General features: G+C 50.5%; 4 protein-coding genes across 4 annotated transcripts; 2 read left to right on the top strand and 2 right to left on the bottom strand.

Annotated features, from left to right (window-relative positions):
• Positions 1 to 201: 201 nt before the first annotated feature.
• prp28 (mRNA splicing protein PRP28) lies at positions 202 to 2688 on the bottom strand (the record flags this gene model as incomplete). The annotated part of the gene is made up of 2 exons (XM_058510891.1): positions 202 to 2316; positions 2398 to 2688. The coding sequence occupies 2 exons, from the start codon at positions 2686 to 2688 to the stop codon at positions 202 to 204; spliced, it is 2406 nt and encodes an 801-aa protein (XP_058376427.1).
• A 152-nt stretch (positions 2689 to 2840) lies between these two features.
• Positions 2841 to 5634, bottom strand: N7446_002141 (putative mRNA splicing protein (Prp39)). Its single transcript, XM_058510890.1, has 4 exons — positions 5441 to 5634; positions 5172 to 5387; positions 5006 to 5109; positions 2841 to 4585 (listed from the first exon to the last, which is right to left on the bottom strand). Exons 1-4 carry the CDS (start codon positions 5507 to 5509, stop codon positions 3211 to 3213), a joined length of 1764 nt encoding a protein of 587 aa, XP_058376426.1. The 5' UTR covers positions 5510 to 5634; the 3' UTR covers positions 2841 to 3210.
• Positions 5635 to 5995: 361 nt separating this feature from the next.
• N7446_002140 (mitochondrial 54S ribosomal protein mL59) lies at positions 5996 to 7094 on the top strand. The gene is made up of 2 exons (XM_058510889.1): positions 5996 to 6764; positions 6824 to 7094. The coding sequence occupies exons 1-2, from the start codon at positions 6184 to 6186 to the stop codon at positions 7077 to 7079; spliced, it is 837 nt and encodes a 278-aa protein (XP_058376425.1). The 5' UTR covers positions 5996 to 6183; the 3' UTR covers positions 7080 to 7094.
• A 1445-nt stretch (positions 7095 to 8539) lies between these two features.
• Positions 8540 to 11173, top strand: hxB (putative molybdenum cofactor sulfurase protein (HxB); the record flags this gene model as incomplete). Its single annotated transcript, XM_058510888.1, has 3 exons — positions 8540 to 8642; positions 8706 to 10236; positions 10288 to 11173. The coding sequence occupies 3 exons, from the start codon at positions 8540 to 8542 to the stop codon at positions 11171 to 11173; spliced, it is 2520 nt and encodes an 839-aa protein (XP_058376424.1).
• Positions 11174 to 11607: the final 434 nt, after the last annotated feature.

Here is an 11607-nt window from a genome sequence, read left to right as displayed (position 1 = left end):
TTCTCTACTATCTCAAAAACAATGTAGCCATGAACTGTAAAGGTCCTTAGGATAAAGTCTCACGAACATGAGAATCATAGATTGATAAACATCGCTAGTAGCCACCCATACCTTAAATAAAAACGAAAACACTGCATATGGAAATAAAGAGGTGGTATAAATTGAAGATGATAAAGAAAAGAGAAGTCGTAACCGGGACGTTTATGCCCATCCTCCTTTTCCTCCAAACCCAGAACTATCCTCAATCTTCTTCCCTCCAGGACCCCTGTTAGGTTTAGACTGCGACGCTTCATGCTTGCGCAGTTCCTCAGGGACACGCGAGAGAGGCGATTTCATGAGCATCTGCCTGAGATCATACATAACCTCAGTATCCTCATTACCCAGGAAAGTAATGGCAGTGCCACTCTTTCCAGCACGACCAGTACGACCGATACGATGGGTATACGCCTCGATTGAACCGGCCATGTTAAAGTTCACGACAAGCGACACATCCGGCACATCAATACCTCTGCCCGCCAGATCCGTCGCAACCATTACATCAGTCGCACCATTACGGACGGAGTTGAGCGCGGCTTCACGCTGCTCTTGGGATTTTCCACCGTGTAGCGTACACGATGAGAAGCCCATATTTTTGATATCGCGCCCGATGGCATCGCAGTTTCGCCTGATGTTGACGAAGACGATGATCGGGGCGCGGAACTCGCCTGATGAGAGGATTTCGTTGAGTCGTTTCTTGCGCTTGTCTTCGCCGGGGATCATCTCCACGCGCTGCTCCACTGTGTCGACGGCTTCGCCGACTGTGCCGATGGTGATGATTGCTGGGCGGCGGAGGTACTTGCGGGCGATGCGCTCGACGGCTGGCGGCATGGTGGCTGTGTACATCATTGTTTGGCGGTAGCGGTCTCGACCGCCGACGTGTTGGCTCATGGCGCGTGAGTCTTCGGCTTCTTCTGAATCTGGCTTTTCGTTGGTTACTGGGAGGGCGTCGAGGATCTTGTTGACGGGTTCTTCGAAACCCATGTCGATCATGCGATCTGCCTCATCCATAATCACGTAGCAACATTGGCTCAGGACTAGCATGCGACGCTCGATAAAGTCTACTAGACGACCGGGAGTGGCGATGATGATTTCTGCTCCGTCACGCAGGCTGTAGGCTTGCTCCTCGATTGAGTGACCACCGACAATACTCACAACGTTGAATCCGAGTGGCTGTGTGAATTTCTTCGCTTCGATCTCAATCTGCTGCGCCAATTCACGGGTGGGTGCCAGTACAATGGCGTATGGCCCATCGTTCTTGCGCCATTCGAATTCGTCGAGTCGAGGTAGCTCAGAAATATAGACCAAAAGTGGGAGTAGGAATGCGGCTGTTTTACCGGAACCTGTGACGGCGACACCGATAAGATCACGCGACTGCATAGCGATTGGGATAGCTGCACGCTGAATAGCGGATGGTTCTTTGTATCCGACGCGATCGACAAGCTCCAATAGGCGCTTTGGCAGCAAGCTTTCTTCCCATGAGCGCATAGGATTCGGTACGCTGCCGCCCTTGGTGCTGATTTTGAAGTCTTCCTTGAAGATACGCCAGTCACGCTCACGCATATGTTCCAAACGCTTCTCGCTCCAGTGCTTGTCCAACTGGTTACGAGTGCTGTCCTCACGCCGACGACGTTCCATCTCCATGATCTCCTTCGCCCGCGCTCCACCTGCTTCTTGGTCGCGGGACTCCAGGGCCTCCACGTATTTGCGCGTCACTTCATCTGCAACATCATCGCCAAAGCCTGCCAGACGACCCCGGCCGAAGAAGTTGGCCTCATGTCGGTTTTGATAGAGGGGGTCGTAATCACCGCTTGTGTCCTCTTCGGTATTCCAGTCGAAATTGAATTTTCGGTCCGTCGTACGCTTGCGCTTTTTCTTTGCCGAGAAATTCGATGTCTGCTCTGCTCCCACGTATCGTTGTTTGGTCAGCGCAGCAAGCGCTGCTGCCGAATCTTCTTCGCTTAATCGCTTCTCGCCTTTGGTAGCTTTGGGTGGTGGCGGCATGTCGTGATCGCGAGCCTGTCTACCTCCCTTTCGCATGGCAGAAGGTCCTGTCGGGGCTTCATCGCGCATGGATCGTGGTCCAGTGGGAACATGTCTAGCCCCTTGGTCATCCCGACTGTTCCTTGGCTCCTGGGGCCTTGCTAAGGATGGTTCCGGGGCGAATCCATTGCGATCACCGCCGTTGGCGCGGGCCTTTGCTTGCCGCTCTGCCTCAACTTCTTGCGCTCGTTTCTCCAATGCGAGTTTCTCTCGTTGGGCTTTTGATAAGAACTTGGGCTGTAGACAAGGGTTAAATATTAGTATAAAACTCTGACACATATGCGCCGCCGTATATTCTCCGAAGGAAGGCAGACTCACCTTGGCCGTCGCCGCCTCTGCTTCTTTCTTCTTGCGTATGAGCTCTTCCACACTCAATGGAGTTGCTACCGGGCGTTTTGCGCCCCATCCCTGCTTCTTCTTAGTTTCCACGGGTGGCGGGGGTGGTATATCTTCTGGAGGAGGCGGAGGAGCTGCGGTATCTGGTGGCGGCGGAGGAGCGGCCGAGTCTTCAGGAGGAGGGGGAGGTGGGCTGGGCGGGCGCTGAATCGGTTCAGGTGGAGGGTGTGGAGGAGATACCTCAGGGTCTGTGGCCACTATTCCATCCATCATGAGCTAGGGCCGAGGCAGAAATGACAGCTAGTGAGAATAAGTACGGAGCTCCGGTGGAATCTCGAATTTCTACGGAAGATCACATAGCCAGACGCGCAGTCACGTGACTATATTACTTAATGAACTAGCTTTACTGTCTACAGGGAAGGACACAATCGTAGATTAGTTTCATTGAAAGGGCAAACCAGTAGATTACAATGGATCACAAGGGACCCGGGATTGATAGGGTCGTGAAGGTGGCGTCAGACACAATGGGGAAATGCTAACCATCTGACGAAAAAAGTGGTAGCTGACCCTGTTGACGGCATCGAAATCGCTAGACAAAACAGTGAAAGGCAGACGCTCCACAGCGGGGGGAACGGGGTGATGCTACATGAAAAAAGATCCACCCACCCTGGTATTAAAGCGTGAGGAGTAAGTAACCAAGGGAAAGGGGACCAAAGCTTCTGAAGACGAAGCCATTCGTGAAAAAGAAATATTCGAATGCGCAGCCATCGGCTACTGGAGTCATGAGTTGAATGTTCAAGCCCCTGCGGTGCCGTTCACAGCAGCTTGCTGGTAATAAGCATATTGCTCTGCGGCTGCATTGTTCGGAGTGGGCATCAACGGGATTGAAGCGGGGTGTCCCTCGGCAGGAGCAAGCGGAGCAGCCACAGTGCCCCCAGTACGAGCGAAGGCCACCGATGCAGGCCCGTGAACCTCTCTGTCCAGGGTCATGTACTCCTTGGCTGTGTCCTTCGTGCCCCGCTCGAGGAGGTAAGACATGTATATCTGCACAAGTTCTTTGACAGCGTCAACGGAGAGGGTGCTCTTGGACCGAACGTCGGAAATGACCTGCTTAATGCGCCCGTACTGAACCGATTCAGTAGCTGCACTAGTGGGCTGCTCAATTTCGAACATGAGATAGCTGCCCCAGAAAGGTCGGCTGTCGAGGTAGTACTGCTGGTTTTCGTGGAAGACCATGCGAGCATCGTCAGGGACGCCCTTGATCTTCCACAAGAGACGAGCCCATTCGGCAACAAGAGCGGCCTTGGTGGCCATATCACACTCAGGCGAATCCAATTGCGTTTTGTAGACTTCGATTGCGGCCTCGAGACCTCCGTGACGACGGCAAAGGTTTGCAAGTGAGGTGATGGTCTCAACGTGATTGGGCAGTGAAATCAAAATGGCGCTGTGGATATCCTTCGCAACGTCCACCCGGCCCGACATCTCCTCGAAGTAGGCATAGTGCAACCGAACGGTGGGGTTGGCAATGGGAACATACAGACATGCCGCACGTTGGTAGATGATGCGCACTTCCTCCTCTTTGCCCGATTGAGCAGCCATCCAGCGAGCGTACCGAAGCCAGAACTCATCATAATGAGCACAAGTCACCAAAGCCCGCTCATAGAGGAACTGAATGCGATCAAATGCACCTTCAATTTCCTCAAAGTCGAGATAGTTGTTCCAGTTTGTCAACTGGCCCTCATCAAGCTCAGTGACATGGAAATATGGACGCTTGATTTCCGACTCGAAGGTCCAGCGCTTGGTAGTTTCAGTTTGAGTATTTGTGAATACTTCAAGGTGGTAGCTATCCACGCGCAGTCGGAGATCTCGCTCAATTTCGGCGTCGGCCTTGGCCCCAGGGGGAACATCGGATGAGGCAGCCTCGAGCTCGGCGCGGAACCGCGAAAGAATTTCTGCCGGCGCAAGCTCAGCCAGGGGACGTGTCTGGGCCAGCTGACGATACCGCTCAAAGTAGCGAGCATACTGATGCATGGGGATGTGAATAATCCGAGCAAGAATGCCGAAGATCTTCTCCTGGGCCTCAATGCGTTCCTCGAACTCAATGTACTTGTCCCAGAAGGGGTGTGCCAGAAAGTCAAGACCAACACTGCTTGCACCTCGTTCAAACAACCTATTCAGTGGCTAAAGTTAGCATAATACGCATAAATTGAGCCATTTGGCCGATTGAAGGGAAAGGAGCGGTAAAGGGGGAAGGAAATAGCGAGGTCAAAACATGAGCAATGAGCTCTGTCCGTCCGTGAGAACCCAAACAAATGTATCCAGTGCTTCGGAGAAGGCCATCGAAGGAGACTGCTCCTTAGTTTTCAATGCAAAAGGTATTGTCAGGTAGGAAAGAAAAGCAGCCTGGGAGAGCTATGGGTGAGAAGTAAACTCCACTTTCATCCGGGTGGGAAAACAACGTCTCACCCATCAAAACTGCTGGACAGGGGAATATCCAGGTGTCATGTATGACCGGCATCACGAGATTATTCGCGTGCTACACCGGTAAAGGTTATAGGGAAAGGGAAGGGAGCCAGCTCGCTATACTTACTCTCGAATCACATCGGCATCGTGGGAGGTCTCCGCCTTGAAGGAGCAGAAGTTGGTCCACAGATCAACGGATGACGAAATGCTGGCAATGCCTCGCTCGTAGACCTATAATTGAAGTGTTAGCGGCTTTACTTCAATCTTCTGGGGAGATAATGTTGCATCCATACCATTTCCGCGGCTTCGGTGCCGTTAATGGAGAACTCCAGGTCCGCGTATTTCTTCCAATAGCCAAATAGCAGGGGAAACTTGGCGAGAAAGCGGTCGTAGACGGCGCGCATGGTTGTGATGGCCTGAGGGTTGGAGTTGCGATTGATCCCGCCTTCAAGGGCCTCGGCGGCGCGAGCCAGTTTCTCCCAGGTCTCAAAGTTGTCCGGGTCATCGACCTATCCTATAATCAGCGAGAGATTCCGGTAAAATGCGCGTGCACAACACGTACCAGCTCAGTCTCGAGCTTTCTCAACTCCGCATTCTCTTCCTCGGAGCCGCCATACTGGTAGTCCGCCATCGTCGCAGTAAAGGAAAGCTGAAAGGCAGATGAGCCAGAAGGTAATGCGATTATCAATATGGCAGAGCGATAACAATGGAGTTTGCGAAGGAAGGAATTTGAGACTGGAATCAAATGCTGCAAAGCCCGAGATAGGTGAAAGTCCAGAGGCGGGAGCGGCAGGATGACTAAGGAGCCCGGAAGGCGGTCTGTACCGCCCGGGCCCTCGCCCGAAGCGCTCAGCGAAGAGGCAGAAACGGGTAGACATAAGGGGAAGGCGGTCTGTGGCGGGCGGTCAAGAGCAGTCAAAGCGAAGCAATCGATCCAGAGAGACCACTTTGCATACAGATTAGTTCTGCTGGCAGAAAAAAGTAGAAACCTCGCCGCATTCCCAAAATTCTCAACATCATCGATGAGTACCGATGTGACTTACTATAATAGATTGTACACCGCCAATATGCCTGTCAAGCCCGACATGGCCAGATTTAATACTATTCTTCAAGACACATCAAGGTAGACAGCGGCACATAAGGCGGTATAGGGACCTCCACTGTATGTTATGGCAGAAACGTATTTGTCCGCCTAAGGCACCATTCCGAACCTTAGCGTGAACCCGGCCTTGACTTTTTGACGGGAGAACTCACCAGCAACACCATCTGTGCAGCCGGGTGACCAACCCGCCTTTTGTTTTCACCATGCCTCCCATGAAGCCGATTATCCCAAAGGACATGAAAACCGTGACCGATCTCCCTCTGCGCTTGCGCAATTTTCTCGCTCGTTATCCTCCCGAAATTCACTCGGCAGCTATCCGTCGCCCTGATTATTCCAAATTGAGTGAAGAGCTATCAGGGGAAAACACATCCAACGAAGTGCCATCGCCATATACACCCGATCGTGATGCCAAGGGCTCGGCTGGGTTGGAGAAGAATGCCTGGACTCCTTCGAAAGCACTGCTCATCACCAGCAAGAAGAACCCCAATCCATTCATGCCGAATTTCAGATTCGGTAAATGGGAAGCGCCAAGATACGGCCTGCGGCAACAGGCTGATCTGATGAAATTGGCCATCAAATACGGTGCCGAGGGGCTTCTCCCCCTAGCCGGAAATCAACCGAATACAAGGAAACACGACGGGCCGAGCGTGGGTTGGCTATCAAGGGTACTGGTGTTGGGCAGAAGGTCAAGGGTCACAAATGGGAGCGTACCATGGAATCACGGCTCGAAGACCGTCGCAAGGCGATGGAGGGAATGCCGGAGTTGGTCCGCTTGTGGAAGCAGGTTCGTATCGATATAGACTTTCATACCTCAATCGGGATAATGCTAATATCATTGAACAGAGAGGTCACGGACGTGGCTGGAAGCAATGGCCCAAGCGGTAAATTACAACACAACCCACCACAACCCATGTTCTTTTCTCTTTCTTTTTTCGGTCGGTTCGTTCAAACCGGCTTTCTCAATGCTTATGATCTCTTCCTGCGCCGCATCAGCACAGAGACTTGTACGAGCCATAGCAGGAGCTTGGGATGGAGTTTTGTTTTTGAAGTATACTATCCACACCATCTGTACAATACAACCTACAATCTCATAGCCTAATGGTATCTGAGAGACTACTTTGCATATACGCGGGCTCTTCGCTAGGCCCAGAAGTGTAAGAGTTAAACAGACAAGGGTCCGTCCAACAGCCCACCATGCACACAATCAGAAAGCAACAGCGTCTACCAACAAACCAACAAATGATTAACCGCCAGTCAATAACGCACCAACAATGGCACAGTGAAGCTGCGTCTGGTAAAAGCCCCGGGGCTGAGCCGAGCTGATGGTTACACTTGATGATTTCCAGCCTTATTAACAACCAATAGCTCAACATAGTTAAAAAAAACATGCAAGATATTTGTGATTATCCAACAACCCTATTGTTCCTGGTATCTTGTATGATCACCAGATTACGCTTTTTTAACTTGGCATCTGTGGAAAAGCCAAGCTGCTATGGATGATGGTCGGTATTCAAGTCAGCCGCTGATGTTTGCAAGCCACTGGATTACCAATCCGAGGCTCATTTTTTGAGTATATCAGTAGCAACCAATTGGATGGGGAAGCCAACTTCGTGATGCTACCTAAGTAGGTGGCAGGTGCTTGGACCTCAGCTGAATTCTGAAAGTCCATGCAGGGTTGCTTTTGCAGGCATATTGGGAGGGTGTGATGATAAATGTTAAGAGGAGCATGCATCATTTGGCCAGGCTGGAAATACATGATTGTTCGACTAGGGGTCCACACAAAGATCGGGGGGGGAACATATTTGCTCATATATCGATCATGGGTCATGCGAAGTCATGCGAACATGTGGCCCCGTTCCTAATCTCTCCTCTCAAAAGACATGGAAAATGTGTGTTATTGATGCATGGACATACTATAGTGGGCATGTAGTGACGGGCCCTGCAGGTCGTGTGGATAGGCTGATATGTGCGTGGAGCCAGTTAGGAACAAGCAACAGGAGGTGGTGGCGCTATGTTTGACGCTATTGCCACCGCAGGCGAGTTTGTATGCAATGCACGTGCGGAGGGGTTTGCTCAACTGGGGCGACCTCCGTCATCTATTTCATTCCTCCCAACTTACCTCGAAAAGATACCTATAAAGGCAATGGAGAAGTCGATGCAAACTTGTTCTTTCCCCAGATACCGACAGTGTGTTCCTTTTGAGGAAACAAGAAACGAGACACCTACTGGCTGATTTCCTTGTTTCGGAGCTTACCGATGCCATAGTTATCTGTGCTATCTGTGGTAAGGACCCCCTCTTCCTGACCTTTTTATATTGCATGGTTGTACGGAGATGCAATCTATTTCTGGACTCTATTTCTAGAGCATATTCGCACCGAACGTTGGGCTGATGTCGCTGTTAGGTATTATTGTCTGAAAGGAGTGGTCATCCTCAAACCGCTGTTTGTCAAATTGCGGCTCATTCCTGCTTCACGTCCATAATTAAAAGTTGTGGAACGCCTGTAGTGGCATACTGCTACAGCTTGAATTTGAACTCTTTGACTATTGACTCTACCCACCATGGCAGAGTCAGATACTGAATGGCCTATCTCTGCCGAGTATAGCCAGGGCTACTCGGTCGATGTGGACATCATTCGAGAGCAAGAGTATCCTTTACTAAACGGTACGAGCATCCCTCTTCTTATATCATATAACCCATGCTCACAATCTTTTCCTCATCGTACAGAAACAACCTATCTTGATCATGCGGGGACAACACCCTATGCCAAATCTATGATCGAAGCCTACTCCCGTGATCTTTCATCAAATCTCTTTGGAAATCCTCACTCGATTTCTATATCATCCCAGATATCCACGCAGAGAACAGATGATATTCGACTCCGAGTATTGCGATTCTTCAACGCAGATCCGGACGAGTTCGATCTTGTCTTTGTAGCAAATGCTACCGCTGGTATAAAGCTAGTTGCAGACTCATTACGAGACTCTGACCATCGAGGCTTTTGGTATGGCTATCATATCGATGCCCATACTAGTCTGGTTGGAGTGCGAGAACTCGCCGGAATGGGCTACAAATGCTTCCAAACTGACGATGAGATGGAGACTGGTATTTCGGATCTGGCTGTCAGCCAGTCAAAAATTCCTAGACTTATCGCATACCCTGCACAGTCCAATATGAACGGCCGCCGTTTGCCCATACGTTGGTGTGAGCAGATAAGATCCGCAGCTAACGAAAGCGGAGGCAATGTATTCACTCTGCTTGATGCTGCATCGCTCGTATCGACTGCTCCACTTGAACTGGGCCCAGCTTCATCTGCGCCTGACTTCACTGCGCTTAGCTTCTACAAAATCTTTGGATTCCCGGACTTAGGTGCTTTGATCGTTCGCAAAAGCGCCGCAAGGGCGTTTGAGCGACGAAGATATTTCGGTGGAGGTACAGTTGACATGGTCCTCGCAACCGGGGCCCAATGGCATGCGAAGAAGGAGACTTCAATCCATGAAAGACTAGAAGATGGCACTCTTCCCTTCCACAGCATTATTGCCCTCGACGCTGCCTTGGATACACACACACGCCTATACGGTTCAATGGCCAACATTTCAGCACATACCCGATTCCTTGCAAAGCGAGTCTTTGATCGACTTTCTTCATTGACACATTTCAATGATACGCCTGTCTGTCAAATCTATCAGGCGAGCTCGACCTTTGGAAATACAGACACCCAAGGCCCGATCATCGCGTTTAACCTGCGCAATAGTCAGGGTGATTTTGTGCCAAAGACAGAAGTCGAGAAATTGGCCACTGTTCAAAATCTTCAATTACGCTCTGGGTCAGTTTGTAACCCCGGCGGAACTGCCTCTACCCTGGGATGGACTGGCCCTGAGCTTCGTGGGCACTACTCCACTGGATTGCGTTGCGGGGACAGCCATGATGTTATAGGAGGTCGACCAACGGGCATTCTGCGCGTAAGTCTCGGTGCTATGACAAACATGAAAGACATCGATTCGTTGATCAACTTTGTCGAGGAATTTTATGTGGAAAAGAATCCTCCTATCGTTGTTATGGACACTACTATGGACGAAAACGAAGTTGTGGCCCCTCATTTCTATGTTGAGAGCCTTGCAGTGTTCCCAATAAAGAGTTGCGGTGCTTTTAAGATACCCGAGGGAAAGCGCTGGGAGGTAAGAAGAGAAGGATTGGCCTGGGATAGAGAGTGGTGCCTGGTTCACCAAGGAACGGGAGCAGCATTGAATCAAAAGAGGTATGTTTTGTCAGGAATAATTAAGTGTCTGCAAGCGCTAACAGCCCCAAGATACCCCAGGATGTGCCTTATACGACCGTCAATCGACATCAACAAAGGCGTTCTCCGTATCACTTGCGGAGCAATAGCCGCATCTGATCAAGTCAGCCTCGAGATCTCGCTCGGCTGGGAAGACACTAGTGTTATATCGACCTCATTTTGCGCAAGTTCGGCCAAAAAGTCCGCGAAAGTTTGCGGCGACACCGTTTTCCTTCATGCATACACGTCCCCCGTTGTCTCGGCCTTCTTTTCAGATTTCCTAGGCGTGCCTTGTACCCTTGCGAGGTTCCCCTCGCAGACTGCGAACCGGTATTCAAGACCGACACGGGTCCCCAGCACGTGGCAAAACCGTTTCCGCAAACTCATCATGCCCGGTTCCTTCCCACTTGATCTTCCGCCACCACCCCGCGAACAAGGTCTAACTTCAATCACATTGTCAAATGAATCCCCAATCTTGGTAGTCTCGCGCTCATCTGTCAATCGTCTCAACGAAACAATCAAAGCGAACGCAAAGCACGGCGGTAGCAAGACTGTTGCTGCCGATGTCTTCCGCGGTAATATTGTAGTCGCTGAGCGATTAGCTCACCGTGGTGATATTGAGCAGCCTTACGCAGAGGATCGCTGGTCATCTCTTCGCATCGGACCTAATCAACTTCGTTTTGATGCTCTGGATCCATGCCAGCGCTGCCAGATGGTCTGTATCGACCAATTTACTGGCGTCAGACAGGATGAGCCTTTCTCCACGCTTTCAAAAATACGGAATTTTAATGGAAAGGTCTCCTTTGGTAGGTATTCTACTCTCTCCCCCGAAGAGGGGGAGGGCTTTGACTCTGAGACCCCAGACCGCAGGACGATCATGGTGGGTGATGTTGTTATGCCTGCATACCAGGACTATTGAGCTTTGTCTCACGAGCTGGCTCTCATGTTTGGTATTCATTGTATATTTTCGGGTGAAATACATTATTTTCACGGTTTTCCTCCCGGTTAGACTTAGTTTCTTTGCATATGACCTTTTCAAGTTCAAACCCTAAAAGCGCGACAGAACCACTAGTACAGTGAACCCGAATAGCTGGGAAAACAGTACTTCAGCACGAGATTTATGGATTGGAATGGATTTTATCGTATAAGTATGACGGCCTATCTGAAGCTCTCCTTTTTCATGAATACCCGAAAGTAAAACCTATGCATGTAAATTGAAGAACTACGAAATGTAATTTCTTGCTGGGTCCACAGAAGCAAGCTGCAGAGCAATCCAAGCAGATCATTGAACAGTGCAAAACTAGTCGACGTGCCCTACTTGGTATATCACAAGACAAGATGAAGAGTCGGGTA

Source organism: Penicillium canescens (genome assembly GCF_028828765.1).
Source record: "Penicillium canescens strain IBT 15451 chromosome Unknown utg000002l_segment0_segment0, whole genome shotgun sequence".
Lineage (NCBI taxonomy): Eukaryota > Fungi > Ascomycota > Eurotiomycetes > Eurotiales > Aspergillaceae > Penicillium > Penicillium canescens.
Note: the sequence above shows the minus strand (reverse complement) of the source record. Positions and strands in the feature narration are given on the sequence as shown.

Coding starts and splice junctions, on each gene's coding strand:
- N7446_002140 (XM_058510889.1), top strand. CDS start 6,184: ATGCCTCCCATGAAGCCGATTATCCCAAAGGACATGAAAACCGTGACC. Junction 6,765..6,823: donor TGGTCCGCTTGTGGAAGCAG/GTTCGTATCGAT, acceptor ATCATTGAACAG/AGAGGTCACGGACGTGGCTG.
- N7446_002141 (XM_058510890.1), bottom strand. CDS start 5,509: ATGGCGGACTACCAGTATGGCGGCTCCGAGGAAGAGAATGCGGAGTTG. Junction 5,110..5,171: donor GCACCGAAGCCGCGGAAATG/GTATGGATGCAA, acceptor CTTCAATTATAG/GTCTACGAGCGAGGCATTGC. Junction 4,586..5,005: donor GATGCCGATGTGATTCGAGA/GTAAGTATAGCG, acceptor GCCACTGAATAG/GTTGTTTGAACGAGGTGCAA.